At 42.1% G+C, this 23,143-nt stretch overlaps 1 protein-coding gene across 1 annotated transcript in view; it reads left to right on the top strand.

Annotated features, from left to right (window-relative positions):
- FTCD (formimidoyltransferase cyclodeaminase) overlaps nt 1-23,143 on the top strand; it is a 291,968-nt gene that overhangs the window by 226,069 nt on the left and 42,756 nt on the right. The window contains exons 10-12 of the mRNA XM_033947252.1: nt 1,184-1,345; nt 10,202-10,248; nt 19,225-19,363. Coding sequence (XP_033803143.1) covers nt 1,184-1,345; nt 10,202-10,248; nt 19,225-19,363 — 348 coding nt within the window. The remainder of the gene's footprint in view (nt 1-1,183; nt 1,346-10,201; nt 10,249-19,224; nt 19,364-23,143) is intronic.

The raw sequence follows: 23,143 nt of genomic DNA, 5'->3' as shown, positions 1-23,143 counted from the left end.
TTCTGGAAACGTCAATCGCTCCTCCTAAACTTACTTGCTCCACTTCATCACTGACGCTGAAACCGTGGATTGAAGACAAAGTTTTATTTTATTTTTCTTTCCAGCTTATGATTTATCTTTAATCTTATCTATTGTTTTGCCTTTTGTCTTTGTTTTGTTCTATTTCTATCATTTAAATTTCTCCAGAATTCTACTGTTCAACGGCTCCCCCTTCTGCTTCTATTCCTTTCTCTCCTCTTTTCTACCTTCCAAAGTATTTAGATCAATGCTGTCTTGTTAAAATGTTTATTTTATTTTTATTTTTCCTCTAACTCTACTTTTCACTTCTCTATTACCCTCCAGGTACTTTAGTTAGATTGTGAGCCTTCGGGACAGTAAGGGAATTTTTCAAGTACCTTTCTTATTTCTAATCTTAATGTATATTTTCTGTAAACCGCTTAGAACCTAACGGATGTAGCGGTATATAAGAAATAAATTACATTACATTACATTACATTACATTACATTACAAAGTTCGAGCGATGGCAGCCTCAGTGACTTTCTTACAATCTACTCCCATTGATGAGATTTGCCAAGCAGCCACTTAGTCCTCAATCCACACTTTCACATCTCACTACTGTCTAGAATCATATTCCAGACGAGATGGTCATATAGACCAAACAGTATTACAGAATCTGTTTTCTTCTTAATGGTCAACTCTCCTTCCATCTCATTGCAGTAAGCTAGGGAGTCCCATATGTGAGAATATTCTGCCTGCTTGTCCTGGAATAAAGCACAGTTACTTACCGTAACAGGTGTTATCCGGAGACAGCAGGCAGATATTCTCACATCCCTTTCACCTCCCCTGGTTGGCTTCTTAGCTTGCTTATGAAACTGAGGTATCGCAAGCCCTGGTCAGACGGGAAGGCACTCGCGCATGCATGGTGCGGGCAGTCTAAAAGCTTATGAACTCTTGAAGTCACTTTTCACTGTCTGTACCAGGCTCCGTGGATGATGCCACCCACATGTGAGAATATATGCCTGCTGTCTCTGGATAATACCTGCTACGGTAAGTAACTGTGCTTTATTGTAGAGGCATTTTACTGAAATGGGAGCAAACTCTCAAGGATATTTGGAAAATATGCTTTATAGTGTTAGCAATAGTGGTTTCATATAGTGTGAAATTATGTTATTACTCTTTTAGGGGTCTGCACTTGGCTGCATGGTAGGGCAGATGACTTATGGAAAGCGCCAATTTGAATACTTGGATGGGACAATGAGGCAGCTGATCATGCCATTTCACAATGCAATGAAGGAGCTCCTTACTATGGTTGATGCTGATTCCAATGCCTTCAACAATTATATGGTGAGTGATATTTATGATGGAAAAGAAAAATGGATCAGATCATAGTAGAGATAATTGTAAAAGGTGGTATTCCAAATTAAAGTGCTTCATATGCAGAAATAGCATTTTGTAAAATACCTTTATGTGCATAAGTTTATCCAACATGAGTGGAGGCATTCCTTGGAAAGTATGTTCATATTCTCCCAATCCACCAAGAATGCAGGATTGTGTAGAATAGAGATTTGGATAAATAAATATTAATATAGCCACAAACAGCTTCTACAAAGGACTCCATGACCAATGCAAACAGATAGAGGGACAGTGGGGTCTCGCAGGGCTCGGTGCTCGGGCTGCTGCTATTTAATATATTCATAAATGATCTAGAAACAGGGACGAAGTGTGAGATAATAAAATTTGCAGACGACACCAAACTATTTAGTGGAGCTCGGACTAAAGAGGACTGCAAAGAATTGCAAAGGGACTTGAATAAACTAGGGGAATGGGCGACGAGATGGCAGATGAAGTTCAATGTTGAGAAATGTAAAGTATTGCATGTAGGAAACAGAAACCCGAGGTACAACTATACGATGGGAGGGATGTTATTAAATGAGAGTACCCAAGAAAGGGGCTTGGGGGTAATGGTGGACATGACAATGAAGCTGATGGCACAGTGCGCAGCGGCCGCTAAGAAGGCAAACAGAATGCTAGGCATAATCAAGAAGGGTATTACAACCAGAACGAAAGAAGTAATCCTGCCATTGTATCGGGCGATGGTGCGTCCGCATCTGGAGTGCTGTGTCCAATATTGGTCACCTTAAGAAGGACATGGTGTTACTCGAGAGGGTTCAGAGGAGAGCGACGCGTCTGATAAAGGGGATGGAAAACCTTTCATATGCTGAGAGATTGGAGAAACTGGGTCTCTTTTCCCTGGAGAAGAGGAGACTTAGAGGGGATATGATAGAAACTTACAAGATCATGAAGGGCATAGAGAGAGTAGATAGGGACAGATTCTTCAAACTTTCGAATAATAAAAGAACAAGAGGGCATTCAGAAAAGTTGAAAGGGGACAGATTCAAAACAAATGCCAGGAAGTTCTTCTTTACCCAACGTGTGGTGGACACCTGGAATGCACTTCCAGAGAGCGTAATAGGACAGAGTACGGTACTGGTGTTCAAGAGGGGATTGGACAATTTCCTGCTGGAAAAGGGGATAGAGGGGTATAGATAGAGGATTACTGCACAGGTCCTGGACCTGTTGGGCCGCCGCGTGAGCGGTCTGCTGGGCACGATGGACCTCAGGTCTGACCCAGCAGAGGCATTGCTTATGTTCTTATGTTCCCTGCTCAAAAGTACATACAGAAGGGTTTCATCCATTAATGTATACTCATGCTCTAGGCATTGCGTATAAAGCCTGAACACACCCATAGAACTGTTGCCCATACCTGAATTTACCAAGAATCTTATTCTTGAATCCCGCCCCAGTTCACCCTTTCAAATTCCTTTTCAGAATCAGTACTTAGAAAGCATGCTGGCACCTTGTCTTTTTTTAGCCACAAACATTGTCAATCATTCTGTGAATGTTAGAAACAAAACCCACTTGATCTGGGTACACCAGAGAGCCCATACACCTCGGTTGCAATCTTCGCATCTGCATTCAGAATGGAAATAGAATGGTAGGACAGGCACTCAGATAGTTCCTTCTTTGGTTTGGGCAGAACCACAATTCAAGCATTCTTCGGGGAGATCAGAAGTGGCTTTGCACTCTGAACCAAATTGACCACCAATGGCAATAAATGTGCCAACTAATTGGCAAAAGCTTTATAAATTTTACCTGTAAATCTATCTAGCCCAGGTTATTTGCCTGAGGGTAAGCACCAAATTTCAGGAATAATCTCTTAAGGAATAACATCTATGTCCGAACAGGCTTGCTGTTCAGGTGTTAGTTTAGGCAGATTAAATCCCTACAAAAATTTAGGCATACAGTCCTCCCTGACATTCAGGTCTCTATAGTATGTCTGAAATCTTAGATAGATGGAATGCGCTAGAAGTGGTGTATTTAGATTTTAGCAAAACCTTTCACAGTGTACCACAGAGGCGTCTAACAAATAAGCAGAATGTATTTGGTTTGGGCCCCAAAGTGACGGACTGGGACAGGATCTGGTTGAGTGGAAGGCGACAGAGGGTAGTAGTCAATGGAGATCACTCTGAGGAAAAGAATGTTACCGGTGGTATGCATCAAATTTCAGTTCTTGGGCCAGTTCTTTTTAACATTTTTGTAAGCGATATTGCTGAAGGGCTGTCAGGTAAGATTTGCCTCTTTGTGGATGATAACCAAAATTTTCAATAGAGTAGACACACCTGATGGTTTGGATAACATGAGGAAGGATTTTGCGAAGCTTGAGGAATGGTCTGAAATTTGGCAGCTAAAAACTCCAAGGTCATGCATTTGTGCACGAAAGAGTAGCGGGACCTGAGTGAGATAGTATGTGATGATCTTAAGGTGGTCAAACAGGTTGAAAAGATGATGGTGAAAGCTAGGATTCTAGGGTGCATAGGGAGAGGTCTGGCCAGTAGGAAAAAGAAGGTATTGATGCCACTGTATAAGACATTAGTGAGACCTCATTTAGAATATTGTGTAGAATTCAGGAGACCATTCTTTAAAAAGGTTTAAACAGGATGGTGTCGGTAAAGATCTCAATATGTATACTTTGGAGGAAATGTGGGAAAGGGGAGATATGATAGAGACGTTTAATATGTACATGGCATAAATGCTCATGAGGCAAGTCTCTTTCATCTGCCGAATGAGAGGGCATAGGAGTAATCTAAGGAAATTTGTTTTACAGAAAGGGTGGTAGATTCGTGGAATAGTCTCTCAGTAAAGGTAGTGGAGACAAAGACACTGTCTGAATTCAAGAAAGCATGGGACAGGTACGTGGAATCTCTTAGGGCAGTGATCCCATTTTTGACCACTTTTATAGAAGCAAATTTTTCCAGGGATCAGTAAGGGGGAGGGGGGTGGAATTTGAGGCAGGTTTGTAGGGCAGTTTTATACACAATATACTGTACATTATATTTCAATTATTATTGTTATAATATCGTAACAGAAATCATACAACTTACCATAATACAGACTCAGTGGGAGCCCTGAGCTTGCAGAACCCCAATGACCCTGCCAACCCAGTCCCCTACGCAGCATCTTTCTATCTCTCACTCCCATCCCATCCCGCACAGAACCCTGCTGAACCTCCCACAGCGAGGCCAACATGAATCCGTTCCAAACAGCAGTGTCAGCAGAATCACTGTGACGCAGCATCACAGTGATGCAGTGGCAGAGGGAAGGCCCCAGTGATGAAGGCAAAGAAGCAGCCTGTTCAGTGCCGCCGCCGCTGCTGTTTGGAACGGAGGTATGTCGGCCTCACGGTGGGAGGGTTGGCAGGGTTCTGCTGTGTGGGGTGGGAAGGAGGGATGGAAAGATAATAATAATCAATTTATATATCGCAAGGCTGTGGAGTTCCTTTCTACCCTAACTCTTGTTAACCGTGTCGAGCTTTACGAATGTAGAGATGATGCGGTATACAAACCTAAGGTTTAGATTAGATTAGATTAGATTGTTGCGCAAGGAGAGCTCTCATGGCCCGGCTGTCAGATGGCCACTACCTGCTAGTGGGCCATGGATGGGGGGTTGGGGACCTCTGTCTTAGGGAGAGTAGGAGATAGTGGATGCTGTGGACAGGCAGACTGGATGAGCCATTCAGCCTTTATTTGCTATCATGTTTCTATATTTCTGTGTTTCTATCATTCCCTTATTAATGCTGATTGGATTAGGTAATTGCCATTGGAATTCTTGATCATAAAAATAATTTAGTTCTTTCTAATTGTGAGTTCTTGCTATTCATGCATCCAATATTTGCAATTTTGCATATCCACGAGTGTACAAATTGCGACTGCTATTTGTTTTTTGTGCCACTGTTTTCATGTATTCACAGACTTTCGCATTTAAAATTGGCCTTTGCTTTCACGTTTGCTTTCGCATTTGCTTTTGAAAATGGCTACCATGCAACCAGGGAGTGAGTTGCAAGCCACAAGTACTATTAAAAAAATATATATATATATGTTTGCAACATTCTGAATGTTCTATATGGATTTTGTCAAGTGCTGTCCTATACAGTAATCTAACCCTGGTTTTCCTATAGGGTCCATTATTCTCTTTCTGTGTTTTTGATGAATCACATATATGGCTGGAACCTAGTACAGTGGTGCCTCGCATAAAGAACGCCTCGCACAGCGAACGCTGCACACAACAAACTTCATTTCATGATTCATACAACGAACTTCGTTTCACACAACGAAGTCGCCCGAGCTTCCACGATCGCTGCCGATGTATTGCATCCTTCCGCGCAGGCACTGCAGGCAGTCGTTAGTCACTGCGCTTAACGCGTTTCACATAACGAACTTTTCGCATGACAAACTTGCTCCTGGAACGAATTAAGTTCGTTGTGTGAGGCACTACTGTATCTATTTTCCCCACAGATGTATTGTTTTGTTATTTGAAAATTTGTGGTTCGCAAAGATGTTCAGGAACCATACTGCTGCGAATAGAGAGAACATACTATAATTTCCAAAGTTGATAAGCTAATTGGAAACTTATTGTATTTTTCCTTTCATCATGTACTGCATTCAGTTTAGAATTAAGAAAGGACAGGTGATCAGAAAATGCAAAATCCAACTGAGGCACTGCATCCCAGTTTGCATATGCCCATCCCCAGTTCTTGAACTTTTCCCTTCCACTTGCTTATTTTTTTTTTCCTTTAACCTTTTTTTCTAGGGATGCCCTCTTTATATATATATATATATATTTAAAAAATCCCCTCGTCACTGCCTTAAGGGCATCCCAAACTATCTGCATGGAAGTTCTTTTGCCCAAATTCAATTCAAAACAATCAGAAAGGACTTTTACAAAGGCTTGGCATAGCTCCTATCTTTGCAAAAAGGTATTATTTGAGGATCAGTAGTTAATATGCTTTTCATCCTGCAAGCCTGATACCTCCACCCAGCAAGGAGTATGATCTAAAATCATCAAGCTACCTATTTGGGCTTCTGTGATTTGGGAACTATAGACCTGTACAAATTAAAATAGTCAATCCTAGTATACATAAGAACTGTGGGCGAGCGAGCAAATTGTATGCAGATACCCTTCAGCTTGATCCAGTCTCTCCGATAACGCTGCTATTTTTTCAGCCAACTTTCCTACCACCAGCTCTGCAATTTCAAGCTTCATGGACTTCAGCTCCAATATGTCACCAAGGGCTAGGTGGATGCCTGGCCACTCCCCAAGCAGGCTCCCAGTTGGGGCCTTTTCCTCAACTGATATTCTCCAAGGGCAAGGATACCTCCACTCTCCTCAAGCAATAAACAGACAGAGTCTTCTAGTTAATCTTGTCTCAAAAATCAACTTTATTTTGTCCAGGACAGTAGAACAAAACAAGCAGCGCTTTCCCAAAAAAAGTCCTTGATAATTCAAAGAAAAATCTTTTATATTCTAGCTCTCCCCCAAAACAGAAAGAACAACTGGGGCCCAGAGGCTCCCAGATTCAATCCTATTCTTGCTAAACCCCTTTCAGTTCTAAAATACACCCCCCCCTGAAAAAAAAAAAAATCTGTTCATTTCCCATGCATCTCCTTTCAAAGGTATACCACTGCTTTAGCTTCATTTTTCATACAGCTCTGTTCAAAGATTAAACATCACTCAGTTAACAAAAATCATTTCAGCTACCTCTAAACTTTACCCTATTCCTAGCAAGGTACAGACTGGAAAAAGGGAGGGAGAACTTCACCCAAACCCTTGTATTTATCAGGCCCTCCCTAATCCTCCAAGATAGGTGGATCCTTTTAATGTTTTAAAAGTCTCAAAAGAAAAACACAAGGAGAGAAGCTGCCATTGTATCATAAGAACATAAGAACATAAGCAATGCCTCCGCTGGGTCAGACCTGAGGTCCATCGTGCCCAGCAGACTGCTCACGCGGCGGCCCAACAGGTCCAGGACCTGTGCAGTAATCCTCTATCTATACCCCTCTATCCCTTTTTCCAGCAGGAAATTGTCCAATCCTTTCTTAAACCCCAGTACCGTTCTCTGCCCTATTACATCCTCTGGAAGCGCATTCCAGGTGTCCACCACACGTTGGGTAAAGAAGAACTTCCTGGCATTTGTTTTGAATCTGTCCCCTTTCAACTGTCTTGACACTATTGCCTCTCAAGCACTATTTATAAAACCCCAACCAACCTTTCCCCTTCTTTCTGGGGCTTCAAGGGGAGCTCAGGTTACAGGTAAACTTTCAAACAGGCACATACCTTATTTAGGATAGCCTTTGTTATTTAAAAGTCCATAGAAAGGTTCACCTTCCTCAGCAGAGCTCCCCAAGCTTCCTGCATCTCTTTCTGGCCCTTGTATGTACATGGGTAATGACTTTTCAAAATCTTCCTACACTGTCCTTCTCCTCTCCTGGGCATATCGCCCCTAGACTCGCTCCCCCTTCCCCATGTCTTCCCCACCTAATTCCATGGGCTCTTCCTCACCTATTGGTGAGGTCTGCTGCTCATCAGCTTATTCTCAGGGGCTTTATCTCAGTCCTCAGAAGAATGGTCAACATTTAGGGGAAAGAAATTCCTCCTGCCCTTCCTACAATGGGACAAAGTCCTATTATTCTCCTGGCCTCCCCAGGAACCTAAAGTCTCTTGGGTTAAAACTGAATTATCCCTATCTGAGTTTGTGGCTCTGGGAAAGGAACAAACCTGTGTTCTTCCCAGTGTCCAGGGCAGGGATATGTTTTTCTCTCGTGACAGGGAATAATTAGCTACTTCTCCCCTTCCCCCAGCTGGAGACTTCTTCTTCAGCCCTTTCTTTCCAGTGAGATGTGGTTACAGGCTCACAGATAGTACATGTGCTAAGGATTCATTCTCTGCTGCTGCAGCTACCTGATGTGGTGGTGACTGTCATTGGCAGAGCTCTTTTGGTTGGCATGGCACTGCTTAAAGCCCCAGGTTTAGTGGCCTTGTATGTGTATAACTCTGTTATTGTTGGTGTAACTTTCTCTTTGAGGACCCAAGGCATTTTCGAGGACTCCACTGCTCTGACATCTGTTAACAATTCACCGTGATATTTCAGCCCCTCAGCAGTGCTAAAATTACTGAAGGGGTGATGGAGGGACACAGAGCAGTCTTATATGTGTCCATTTGACATGGAGGTCTACTGGAAATCCTCAGGAGATTGAATTTGATAGATAGCTAAAAAGGAAAAAAAAAATGAGAAAAAGGATGAAATTTGAATGAACAGAGAGGCAGTAAAGAAAAAAAAAAAGGAAACAGCTAAAAAGAAAGATCAGTATGTCAAAGTAGGTGTTGTGAGGGAGAAGTACATGAGATGAGAAAAAAAATGGACAAGTAGTCACTGGAAAGAGAATTAGCAGGAAAGCAGCACGAAAGAAAAATAAAATGTCCAGAAAACAAAAGTAGAAATGTTTGAATGTATTAAATGAAATACTTTAAGAAATGTGCATAGCAGATGTCTTTGTATTGTGTTAAATATTAAAGGAAACACATTTGTTTTTATTTCTTTAGTGTTGTAGTACATATGAAGTTTAATGTCTTAGGGTTTCCAGTTCAATGTTTGGGATTCTCTTCTGTATTTGGTGAGAGGATGTTGGTAGGATAGTAATGATAGGTGGGGGAGATTGAAGGGGAGAAGGTAAGAGAGGAAATCAGGAGGTCTTTATTTTGTGACCTGGACCCCAGCATGTCTTATACCAGCCCTGACTCTTGCTGTGGCTGGTGGGGGTCTCCAAGTGCCACCAGCTGAGAACCTTCTCCAAAGGCGGCCAGAATTTTCTTCTACCAACCTCAGCATGTGTAGCACAATCCTTGAGTCACCGATAACTATGCTTGAGTAGGATGCCAACATCAGTGGTTCAGGAACATTGCTGCTGCCTGCCAAACTTGATAAAAAAGGGAGTTCTGGCCACCTTCAGTAGAAGTCTTCAGCACACAGAGCTTGGGGATCCTTATTAGCTACAGTTATTTATATTCTGAATTGTGATATGCCATTGGAGGAGTAAAGAGTGGGGGTGGGGGTAGGAGAGGAGCAGAGAAAATATTGTGCCAACCTAATTTGTTTCATGCCCACCCAAATTTAGCAGTCTGGCTATGCCACTATCCCCAACCTTCACACTATCATAGTCATACCGCAAACTTAAAAGAAAAAAATCCTTGCTGCTGTGTGCCAACCCTGCAACACACCTCCCAGATGATCTTGACATCAGGCATATGCATATTAAAAGTACCCATTTCATCGTAGTCAGTTTGCTGTGTGACAGTATGAGAAGGGTTGGCTCACTTGATGGAGAATAGTGATGTTAGTAATTTGTAGTATTAACCAAGAGAGAAGAAATCGTTGGGTTGATTACCTGATCGTCGAGTATTAAGTTGTTGTTTCTGTGATCTAGGTAATGAGGATATTTAATTCTGAGAGATGCACTAGGAGCTTTAGATTGGGCTAGGGGCTCTATTATTTTGGTCTGTTTTCCAGTTTTTCCTCTTTTCTGCATTTAGTCCTTTTTCATACAAAACTTTTTTTAGATAAGTTATTTAAACTTTAATGGGAGAAGATTCTCACCTCATTGTGTGGATTCTTGTTGGCTTTCCTTCTCTGGTGGTGGTTTTGTGTCTGGGTAGTTCATCAGGGATTGCTGTTCAGTTGGGATATTCTTTGCTGTGTCAGTCACTGTGCAAAGAAGTACTTAGCATATTTATTGATTTAAAAAAAAAAAAAATCTGCTTAATCACTATGCTATCCATTAATCACTGTTCTGTATATATGCTCTACAGGTTGCAACAAAACTTCCTAGAGTTGGTGGTACTGAGGATAAATTCAGGTATGCATCATGAGAACACAGAAAGTAAAATTATCCTCAGAACAAGAACCCTGCACTGCTTCATGTACCAAGTAGGAATAAGTGTTAATGTTAATCTAGAAATCACCACTAGATATCTGTGGTAGGTTAAAGATGTCTATAAAATAACTGTTTAGCACTCTGTAATAATAAAATGGCATCTCCTTATTTAGCTGAGCAGAGCTCAAATTCCCTCTGCAATGATAAACCAGCAAGACCTTACAATGTAAGTAGAAAAATAAAGGTTTGACATAACATGTAATAGAAAAAAGGATCATCATGAAAAGAAAAGCCCTATTCTAATTCAGAAAATGATGAATGATCAACACACACATACACTCACTGCTGTAAAAAAACAGTTTCCTAAAATACTGTTTCCATCCCCCCTCCAGAACCCCCTCTGGAAGCCCAGGCCAGTATGGACTGGTGGCTCCACCCTTAGTCATCAATCAAGGGCATATCCCTAAGTGCTGCTTCCTGGGTAATTGTGACGATGGATGCCAGTCCCTTTGGCTGGGGAGCTCACTACAACCATCGACCGATTCAGGGTCATTGGCCGATCACCAGGCTGGAACTTCGAGCCATTTGACTGGCTTTACAGAAGCTGCAGAAGATTCTGGAAGGTCAGGCAGTCCAAGTCTTCTCAGACAATGCTACTGCAGTGGCCTATGTCAATTGCCAAGGAGGCACCAAAAGTACCCAGCTGTGTATGGAAGCACGCTTACTGTTCAACTGGGCAGAACTTCATCTTCAAGAACTCTCAGCGGCACATGTAGCAGGCGAGAACATGTCCAAGCTGATTTCCTCAGCAGACAGAACTTGGATCTAGGCGAGTGGATACTGTCTGCATCAGGCTTCCAAACCATTGTTCGTCGCTAGGGTCGCCCATTGTTCAACCTCATGGCAATAGCACAAAACAAGAAGGTGGACAGGTTCTTCAGTTGAAGGTCTGAGCCCAGAAGCTTGGGTCTGGACTCTCTGGTCCAGCCATGATTACAGAGCAAGCTGTTGTACATGTTCCCTCTGTGGCCCATGATAGGACAAATCCTCCACAGGATCGCAAGCCATCGAGGAAAGGTCATTGTTGTGGCCCCAGACTGTGGTATGCAGATGTAGTGCATTTTCAGACAGGTCCCAGACTTGGACAGTAAGTGCAGCCAGACCTTCTTTCTCAGGGACCATTGGTTATAGAAGATCCAGATTGCTTTGCTCTTATGGCTCTTGAGTGTGAGGCATTAGTGTGCAAGGGATATTCAGAGGTAGACATTGCTACACTATTCAGGTCTAAGAAATCAACAATGATCTCTGCCTATGCTAAGGCTTGGCAAACTTTCTAGCACTGTGCATCCAGGAAAATGAGGAGCACTTCTCTGCTCCAATGTCTGTGATGTTAGCTTTCCTCCAGGCCAGCCTTGACAAGGGACTTACGGTAGCATCCCTCAGAGTCCAAGTAGCGGGACACTCTTGTTTTAAGGCTCGAGACCACATATCTACACTGGTGTCTCAGCTGAACATAGCCAGATTTCTAAAGGGTATCAGGCTCCTGGTAAAACTTCCATTCCTTTCTTGGGATCTTAATGTGTTTTTCAGGGCATTATTAAAAAAGGTTTATGTTCCATTCACATAGGGGTACCAGATATCCAGGAAAACTCGGACATGTCCTCCTTTTCAAGGACTGTCCAGGTGCCCATTTTTTAAAATGGGGGAGTCTCTCCAGGTTTAGCCGACTCTTACAGCTCCCCCCACCTACCTCCTCCCAGGGCTGGCTATTGTAATTTAATCTTCGAGCAGTCAGCAGCAGAAATGAGGTATGCCTGCTACTGGCCTGCCCCGGAAACCACCTCTCTGCTGCAACTTACTATTCCCATGTAGGCAGGACTTGCAGAGAGGCAGCTTCAGGAGCAGGCCGTCTGCAGCAGGCTTATCTCGCTGCTGATGGCTGCTCAAAGATTAAATTGCAGCATTCGGGCCCAGGGAGGAGGTAGGTGAGGAAGTTGGGAGCTAGAGAGGTTGTGAGAGAAGCAACATTAGAGGAGGGAGAGGAGGGGCTGGAGAAACAGTGTAAATGGAGGGCTGGCAAAACAACATGGATGGAGGGGAGAGAGGGAGGAAAAAACAGTTTAGAGGGGGGCTGGATTAACAGCAATATTGTTACCTTTAACTTCACCCCAATTCCAGTCAGGTATAAACTGCAACGGAGAAGGGAGAACCCACCCAACTCCAGTAATTACTAGGCCCTCCCCCAGTTCTCCTTTGTAGCTGATTTCTCCCAAAATTGCAGCAGTGCCAAGCAAAAAAAAAAAAAAAAAATCACAACTTGTATTGAAACATACTAATGGATGTATCTGCTAGCTTGGTTGGCAGTCTCTTGTGTCTCCCATTACTCACAAACAAAAGCTAAAAAACTTTTTCCCACCTATTATCTCAGCAGTCTTTTCTTTCTTACACTGCTCACAAACAAAAGTCAGGAAATTTTTCTACTAACAGGGTAGATTAATTCCCTTTTATTCCAAATGCATAGGAACAGTGGCACAACAAGGGTGAGATATACCCCTCCCTGCTCCTTCCCTACCCCCCTGACACACGCGTGAGCCCTTCCCCTTCCCCATACCTCTTTAAGTTCCTCAGCACGAGCAGCATCACAACTTGTTGTCAGCGTTGGCTCTCCCTCTGACATCACTTCCTGGGCACAGGACCCAGAAGTGACATCAGAGGGAGAGCCAATGCTGGCGTGAGCAGCAGGTTGGAGTTACTGCTCATGTGAGAAGACCTAGAGGTACGGTGGTGGTGATGGTGGTGGGGAGAGTGAAGGCGTGCACGCAGCGGGGGGATGAGTGGGAAAGAGCAGGAGGGGCAGAGAGGATGAGGGGTGCCAGCACCCCACTAAGATGGTGCCCAGAGTATACCGCCCCCCCCCTTACTGCACCACTGCATGGAAAAGATGACTGGCTCACCTTCAGCTGGCGAACTAATCCAGCTTAGGATTTCTCTCTCCAGAGCTTCTACCTGCATAGGTTCTGGTTGTTCATAAACCTCTAGCCTTTGCCATCTCCTTTCCCTGAGCATTTCTTTCAGTAAACCTCTTGCTTGTCACTGCCTCTTCTCCTCTCACGTGGGCTCCTCTCACTTCCACGTGTTCTTCCTCTGCTATTGGTGTATTCAGCTGTTACTCAATTTATTCCCTGAAGGAGATAGGTTTGCAGCTATTTCTCAGGGATTGGTCAACCTCCTTAAAAATAAAGGTTCATCTCTTCCTTTGCCATGGAACCCAGTCCTGCCCTTCCCTAGGTCTCTCCAGGTTCCTAAAGTGTTTTGAATTACACTTCTCTTCTCCCTATGTAAGTTTATGGCTTTAGGAAAATGATTCACTCAGTGGTAGTGCGGCCCGATATGCCGATTCGAATCGATTCACCGATTCACTTTTTAAAAAAATCGGTCTTATTGATTCAGTGAGTCCTGACACCTCTGGGTCTCCTAAAGCAGCAGCTGTGGTAGCCGGTGTGTAGAGGCAGTGCTCAGAACAGGATGCTCCTGACCTGCCCCACCAGAACCTTCCCTCTGCCACATCACTGATGATGTGGCAGAGGAAGCCTTGGCGGGGCAGGCCATAAGCAGACTGTTCAGAGCGCTGCCTCTTCCTGCCGGCCACTGCCACCACTGCTGCTGCTTTGGGAGGCCCGGATGTTGGATATCATGGTGGAGGAAGGATAAATCCCAGAATAATCTTATGACATACAAGGAACATGTGAAAATTTATAAAACAAAAATAAATCAAACCAAAATGAAATACTATTCTGGAAAAATTTTAAAAGCTAAAAACCCTTCTATTCTTTATAACATCCTCAATAAAATAACATCGAATAATAAAATACATAATGATTCAAGTAGCAGAGTTCCTACAGCCCAAGAAATTGCTGACTATTTCACTGAAAAAATTATCAACATTAGGAAATCATTCAAAAATTTACCACTTTCAAGTGATTCTGAACAGATTAATCCAGATTTACTATCCTCTAAATGTTCAAAATTCAAAATGCCTAGCATAAATGAGATTGAAATTACTCTAAAAACTCTGAATATCAAAAGTTCAAAAGCTGATCAAATACCACCACTAATTCTTAAACAATATTTTGACATCTTTGGGCCTTTGATTCATGTATTAGTTACAGAGAGTTTAAATCAACATACGGTGCCCTTAGATTGGAAAAAAAATCATATATCCGTCCAATTATTAAAGAAAAAAATGTAGATCACGATGAACTGTCTAACTATAGACCAATATCTAATATTACATTTTTGGCAAAATTAACAGAAAAAATTGTTTTCAACCAAATTTCAGAGTTTATAGAACAAACTAATGTGTTACATCCGAATCAAACCGGTTTTAGACAACACCATAGTACAGAACACTCCCTTATTGGTATGACAACTTCTATTCAATATTTCTTAGATCATCATCAATCGGTGCTGTTAATTTCTCTGGATCTTTCAGCAGCGTTTGATACGATTGATCACCAGTTACTCCTTGCTCGACTTCAATCTATTGGGGTTACAGATGAAGTTCTAGCCTGGTTCACATCTTACTTTAGTGATCGTACATCTACAGTTATTTTCAATAATTCTTCATCCCTACCTTCTCAGATTTCACATGGAGTTCCACAAGGATCTATTCTTTCACCTTTGCTTTTTAATATTTTTCTAGCACCACTGATGACATTATGCCAATCCGTAGGATTTCATGTTTTTGCCTATGCCGATGATATACAATTATTGCACCCCTTAAATAATAATAACATAAGTGAAATTTCGGCCATTAATGGAAAACTTGATCAAGTTCATCATTGGCTAGATAAAAACAGACTGGCACTCAATATCAAAAAAACCAATGTTATGCTATTTCCTTGGAAGGATAGTTTTCCTCTTGTTTCTCCAATTTCAATTCATAACGCTCCCCTACAATTAGTTAAAAATACAAAAATTTTAGGGGTAATCTTTGATAATAAACTTAATTATCATGATCATATCAGTAACATTGTGAAAACTACCTTTTATAGGTTACGTAAAATTTGTTCCATCTCTAAATTTCTCTGTCCCAAAGCACTTACTATATTGATTCACTCTTTGGTGATGTCTAAAATTGATTACTGCAATTCTTTATTCAAAGGAATTGCATTATATGATATAAAACGACTACAAATTATACAAAATACAGCTATAAAATTAATAACTAAGTCTAAAAAATTTGATCATGTAACACCTCTCCTCAAAAAGACTCATTGGCTTCCTGTTATTCATAGAATCACTTATAAGTTATGCATAATTATTTTTAAAACTCTAAACAATAAGACCCCTGCATTTTTATTTAGGTTACTTATTCCATATTCTGCAAAGAGAATTCTACGATCTAGCGAACAAAATCTGCTATCTATTCCTTCATTAAAAATTATTAATAGGAGGAGACAATTTATTTTTTCATGTACAGCACCGCAGACTTGGAACGCCCTCCCTATTTTTTTACGGGAGGAGAAAGAGTTTGGAAAATTTAAAACCGAGTTAAAAACCTTCCTTTTTAAAGATGCCTTTACAACATAATTTTATTATTGGAGTATTATATTTTACTTTGTTTCCCTTTTGTATTTTCCCTCAATGTTTCTTCTTTACTTTATGAATTGTATTTCATCCCTCCTTACCCTATGTTTAGTAATGTTAAAATTAAGAGCAATTTACCATTATTTAAGTATTTGTACGTATTGTATTGTTTTCTAATAATTGTAAATTTTATAGTGTACATCGCTTAGAATGTTTGATTAAGCGATTAATCAAGTCACCTAATAAACTTGAAACTTGAGGGAGTTGTTTGGGAGGTGCTGCACAGGGGGATGAGAGGGATGGATGGAAAGGTGCTGCACTGGGGGATGGGAGGGAGGGATGGAAAGCTACTGCACAGGGGGATTGGGAGGGAGTGATGGAAAGCTACTACATAGGAGGATAGGAAGGATAGAAAGCTGCTGCACATGGGGGGGAGAGAGAAAGAATTGTTGGACAAGGGATGCAGGAGAGGAAGGGAAAGATGCAACAAAGAGGTAGAAAGGGGTGACAGGGAGAAATCCTGCATATGGTGGAGGGGAGAGAGAAATGCATGGAGAAGAGAGAGGGAGAAATGTTGGACATAGAGTGGAGAGCAGGGAGAGATGGTGCAAGGGGAGAGAAAGAAATGTTGCAGATGATAATGGAGAATATAACAACATAAGAATTGCAGACCAGTGGTCCATTGTGCCCAGCAGTCCACTCCCGTGGCAGCCCTTAGGTTAAAGACCAGTGCCCTAATTGAGTCTAGCCTTACCTGTGTACGTTCTGGTTCAGCATGAACTTGTCTAACTTTGTTTTGAATCCCTGGAGGGTGTTTTCCCAAATAACAGCCCCTGGAAGAGCATTCCAGATATCTACCACTCTCTGGATGAAGACGAACTTCCATATGTTTGTACGGAATCTATCACCTTTTAACGAGAGTGCCCTCTCGTTCTCTTTACCTTGGAGAGGGTGAACAACCTGTCTTTATCTACTAAGTCTATTCCCTTCATTATCTTGAATGTTTCGATCATGTCCCCTCTCAGTCTGCTCTTTTCAAGGGAGAAGAGGCCCAGTTTCTCTAATCTCTCACTGTACGGCAACTCCGCCAGCACCTTAACCATTTTAGTCACTCTTCTCTGGACCCTTTCGAGTAGTACAATGTCCTTCTTCATGTACGGCAATGCAGTGCTGGATGCAGTATTCCAGGTGGGGGCATACCATGGCCCAGTATAGCAGCATGATAACCTTCTCCAATCTGTTTGTGATCCCCTTCTTAATCATTCCTAGCATTCTGTTTGCACTTTTTGCCACCGCCGCACATTGCACAGACAGCTTCATTGGCTTGTCTATCAGTACTCCCAAGTCTTTTTCCTGGGGGGTCTCTCCGAGTACTGCACCGGACATCTTGTATTTGTGTATAAGATTTTTGTTACTGACATGCATCACCTTATACTTATCCATGTTTAACCCCATTTGCCAAGTCGCAGCCCATTCCTTAAGCATGTTTATGTCACATTTCAGGTCTTCGCAATCCTTCTGTGTCTTCATTACTCTGAATAACTTTGTATCATCTGCAAATATAATCACCTTGCTCGTTGTACCAATTTCCAGGTCGTTTATAAATATGTTGAAGAGCACGGGCCCAAGCATTGAACCCTGCGGCACAACACTCATGACGCTTTTCCAATCCAAGTATTGTCCATTTACCCCCATTCTCTGTTTCCTATCCGCTAACCAGTTTTTAATCCATGTGAATATATCACCCTCTTTTCCATGGTTCATAATTTTTCGAAGCAGTCATTCATGTAGGACCTTGTCGAACGCCTTCTGAAAATCCAGATATACAATGTCGACTTGGTCATCCTTGTCTATCTGCCTGTTTACTCCCTCGAAGAAGTGCAGTAAGTTTGTCAAGCAATATCTTCCTTTACTGAAGCCGTGCTGGCTGATCATCATCAGATTGTGTCCATCAAGATGATCAATGATGCGTTCCTTTATCAGCGCCTCTACCATCTTTCCCGGTACCGAGGTCAGACTGTAGTTTCCCAGATCTCCCCTCGAACCTTTCTTAAAGATCGACGTAACATTTGCCACTTTATAGTCTTCCAGAATCCTTCCTGATTTGATCAACAGATTGGCTATTAGTTGAAGCAGTTCAGCTATAACCCCTTTCTGTTCCTTGATGACCCTCGGATGGATGCCATCCGGTCCCGGAGATTTATCATTTTTAAGCATATCAATCTGCCTTCATACCTCTTCTAGACTGACCGTCAACCCTGTCAGTTTCCCGTCTTCGTTTCCTGCAGGAAAATAGAGAGGTTTAACACAGGGCACAAGAGAGATGGTAGACAGTGAGAAAGAAACAAATATTGGATATAGCAGTGGAAGGGAAGGTACAGAGATGGAAGATGGATGGTGACCATGGTGAAAGAAGAAAATATAAAATGGGCAGGAGACCCTTGCAAGCTAGTTAAGAGAAGACAAATATAAACCAGAGCTTGGGACCAACATGATTTCAATAATAAATGACCAGACAACAAAAGATAGAAAAAATAAATTTATTTTCTAATTTGTGGTTACAATATGTCAGATTTGAAATGTGTATCCTGCCAGAGCTGGTGTTAGACAGCGAGCATGAGCTAGGACCTTACAGAAAGAGGAAAAGTCTTTTTTTATTTATTTTGTTTACACCATGGTGCTAGTGTGGGGTTGGAGAGGGCAAAGGGGGGTGGGGTGGGTGAAGAGGCTACAAAATAAACCCGCCAGGATGTTTGAAAAAAACACCCAATTGGGCAGGAAAATTGAATCAAATTGAAAAATCAATTCAATGGGCCAAATCGAATTGAATCAAAAAATTATTCCCTGAATTGGGCAGCACTACTCTGGGGCTTCTCTTTCCCTGAGACAGAGAGGGGCTTCTTTTTTTTAAGGGGAAGTTCTTTTAAGGGGAACCTCTTTCCTGGGACTTCCTTCCGTAGGGTACAAGGGCACTGGCTCACAATTCTTAGGTCTAAGCATGGATTGATCATTGCTGCTAGTAGTCAAAGGACATATGTCTTTATTCAAAAAGTATGTTATCACATTTATATATGTTAATACCTTAACTTGTGGTGTTAATAAATAGGTTGCATTGCATATAATAGGGCCCATGCTAAATACAGTGGCTGCATTGATGCATGATAGTGTATGGTATTGTGTGTGGTTGAATCTTCTAGTAAATCTGACCTATAAGACTCACAGCATTTCAATAAGCAGATTTTTACAGACAGAATATATAGTGCATGTGAAACAATCAAAATGCCAAGTATGATAGAAATGCAAGGCTAATCTTAATTGATAGTGCTTTAAAAAATGTACCTTCCCTTTCATGTTTTCATTCTCCTGCAGACGTGATGCTGCGATACAGGATGCACTGAAGAATGCAATTGGCGTCCCAATGTCGATGGCTGAAAAGGTGGATTCTTTGTGGCCAATCCTTAAGGAAATGGGAACATTTGGGAACATCGTTTGCAAATCAGACCTGCAGGTATTTATTTAATGCACAGAATAGCCAGCAGATTAACCATTCCCCTTAACTGTATCCACGGCATGGATTGATAATTGCTGTTAGTAGTCAAAGGTCATAGGTCTTTATTCAAAAAGTTACCATTGTTTAGATTGTATGGCGACCAGTGCTGGATGCTGTACTCCAGATGAGGGCGCACCATAGCCCGGTACAGCAGCATGATAACCTTCTCCGATCTGTTCGTGATCCCCTTCTTTATCATTCCTAGAATTCTGTTCGCCCTTTTCGCCGCCGCCGCATATTGCATGGACGGCTTCATCGACTTGTCGATCAGAACTCCCAAGTCTCTTTCCTGGAAGGTCTCTCCAAGTACCGCCCCGGACATCCTGTATTCGTGCATGAAATTTTTGTTACCTACATGCATCATTTTACATTTATCTACGTTGAACCTCATTTGCCATGTTCATGCCCATTCCTCGAGCCTGATTATGTCACGTTGCAGATCATCGCAATCCCCCTGTGTCTTCAATACTCTGAATAACTTCGTATCATCTGCAAATTTAATCACCTCACTCGTTGTACCAATGCCCAGATCATTTATAAAGATGTTGAAGAGAACAGGTCCAAGCACTGAGCCTTGCGGCACCCCACTGGTGATGCTCCTCCAGTCTGAGTATTGTCCACTTAGCCCCTACTCTCTGTTTCCTATCTGCCAACCATTTTTAATCCACGTAAGTATTTGACCCTCGATTCCATGGCTCGCAATTTTCTAAAATAGTTGTTCATTAGGAATCTTGTCAAACGCCTTCTGAAAATCCAGATACACAATGTCTATCGGATCGCCCTTGTCTATCTGTCTGTTTACTCCCTCAAAGAAGTGCAGCAAGTTCGTCAAACATGATCTGCCTTTGCTAAAACCATGCTGACTGGGCCTCATCAGCCCATGTCCGTCAAGGTGATCAATGATGTGGTCCTTTATCTGCGACTCTACCATCTTTCTCGGTACCGAAGTCAGACTCGGTGGTCTGTAGTCTCCCGGATCTCCCCTCGAACCTTTTTTGAAGATCGGTGTAACATATGCCACCTTCCAGTCTTCTGGAATCTTTCCCGATTTGATCGACAGATTGGCTATTAGTTGAAGCAGTTCAGCTATGGTCCCTTTCAGTTCCTTGATGACCCTCAGATTGATGCCATCCAGTCCCGGTGATTTATCGCTCTTAAGCCTATCAATCTGCCTACACACCTCCTTTAGACTGACTGTCAATCCTATCAGCTTTCCGTCTTCGTTTCCAGCATATAATCTGATGGGTTTCGGTATGCTGTGTAAATCTTCTTCGGTAAATACAGATGCACAAAATGTGTTCAGTTTGTCAGCAATTGCTTTTTCCTCTTTTAGTGCTCCCTTTATTCCACGGTCATATAATGGTCCCACCGCTTCCTTCGTGGGACGTTTCCCCTTGATATATTGAAAGAACAGCTTGAAGTTTTTTGCCTCCTTGGCTATTTTTCCTCGTAGTCTCTTTTGACTCCTTTTACCACCCTATGGCACCTGCATTGATGTTGTTTGTGCTTGCTCTAGTTTTCATCCGTTTTTGATCTTTTTCATTCCTTAAATGAAGATTTCTTGTCTCTGATCACTTCCTTCACCTCTACAGTGAGCCACGCTGGTTCTTTTTCCTCTTGGATCCTTTGTTGATACGTGGTATAGATTTTGTGCCTCAGTGACTATTTCCTTAAAAAGGCACCAAGCTTGCTCTAGTGTTTTTACAGTGCCTATCCTCTTCTTAATCTTCTTTCCTACTATGAGTCTCATCCCTTCGAAATTCCCTTTTCGGAAGTTCAGTGCTGTGGCCGTTGTTCTGGACCGATGTTTCTCCCCTGCGTCCAGATCGAAGTGGATCATATTGTGATTGCTGTTTCCCAGCATCCCTTCTACTTCTACATCTTGTGCCGGTTCTCGCAGGCTATTTAGAAATAAGTCCAGAATTGCATTTCCTCTAGTATTTTCCTTGACAAGTTGTTCCAGGAAGCAATCACCTACAGCATCCAAGAACTTGGTCTCCCTTACGCAGCTGGAGGTGCCCAGGTTCTAGTCTATTCCTGGATAGTTGAAGTCACCCATGATAACTGCGTTGCCTCCCTTGCAGTTGCGTTTAATCTTGTCTGTCATTGCTCCATCAATTTCTTCGGACTTCCCCCGGGGGCTGGTAGAAGATGCTGATCTTCGTTTCCAGGCCATTTATTCCCAGAATTTTGACCTATAGAGACTCTAACTTATCCATCAGTTGTGGTGTGTTCTCTCCAGTAGATTCAATTCCCTCTTTGACGTATATGGCAACACCCCCCCTTTTTGAGCCACTCTGCGGTATAGCTTGTATCCCGGTAGTACAATGTCCCAGACATTTTCTTCAGTCTACCATGTTTCCGTGATGCCTATGATGTCAACGTTATCTTTTTGTGCCATAGCTTCTAATTCACCCATCTTATTCCTAAGGCTCCTTGTGTTTGTGTACATACACTTGAGTTTGCGGCCTGTTCCTTTCTTGCATTTCCTTCCCTCTTGTGTCCTTTTTGATCTGTCTTGTCTGTGATCTGATGAGTCTTTCCCCTTATCTTGCATGGTATCCTCCGGGTATACTGGTTCCCGAACCATCGACTCTCTCTCTCGGTTGACTGTCGGCTTTCCCCTTCTTCCTAGTTTAAAAACTTTTCAACTTCTCTCTTGATGTTGCTTGCAAGTAGCCTTGTTCGTCTCTGCTAAGGTGGAGTCCATCCTTCCTGTCTAGCTTGTTCTTCCCTCAGAAGGAGAGGAGAAAGATGCCAGAGAAGTCTAATCATGGGAGAGGGATTGAGTGGAAGGGGAGACAGAGTGAGGAGATGGTGCACAGCAATGGGTGCGACAGTGAAGAAATAAGAAGAAATGCTCCTTATGGACAGATGGGAATAGGGAAGAAGAAAAAGGGAGGAGATGGTACACATGGTTAGATGGGAAGGGAAGACATGGAAAAGTAGATTTTGAAAAGAAAGCAGAAAAATGGAAGAAAGTTGAATATTAAAAGTTAATGCTAAAGATGGATGTATAACCAAAAACAAAAACTGACCTTATAAAGGTAAGAAGCCTTTGAAGAGTGATCAAAAAAATATTTATAAAAATACTCAGAGATATGAAACTCTGAAGGGATGGCTGAAAAACCTCCCTTGGATAAAGAGTTTATCTTCCAGTCATTGTTTTTCCATAAAAAAAATTTTGATCACATTCTGGAAAGGCTAAAAGTAATTTAATATTTCCAAGATTCAAAGTCCAATGGTTTTTTCTTTTCGTGAATACTATGCAAACGTTACTACACAAGGAAAGCTAATGAAAAATGCACTTAGCTTGTTAAACAGGATTGAGGGGGTCCCAACGTAGCCCCGTTTTGATCCCTGCTTCAGGGGACTCGAGTGGTACTAGTTCAAACAGGTTCCTGGGTGAAAACTGGTGCTAGTGTGGTGTAACTTCGTGACTTGCAGCTGTCAAACAAAAAAGAACCAACCTGTTTGAACTAACACCACTCTGAAGCAGGGATCGAAACTGGGCCATGTTGGGACCCCCTCAATCCTGCTTAACAAGCTAAGTGCATTTTTCATTAGCTTTCCTTGTGCAGTGACGTTTGCATAGTATTCACGAAAAGTAAAAACCATTGGACTTTGAATCTTGGAAATATTAAATTACTTTTAGCCTTTCCAGAATGTGATCAAAAATTTTTTATGGAAAAACAATGACTGGAAGATAAACTCTTTACCCAAGGGAGGTTTTTCAGC

Source organism: Geotrypetes seraphini, chromosome 5 (assembly GCF_902459505.1).
Source record: "Geotrypetes seraphini chromosome 5, aGeoSer1.1, whole genome shotgun sequence".
Lineage (NCBI taxonomy): Eukaryota > Metazoa > Chordata > Amphibia > Gymnophiona > Dermophiidae > Geotrypetes > Geotrypetes seraphini.
This window is presented reverse-complemented; position numbering and strand designations above follow the sequence as displayed.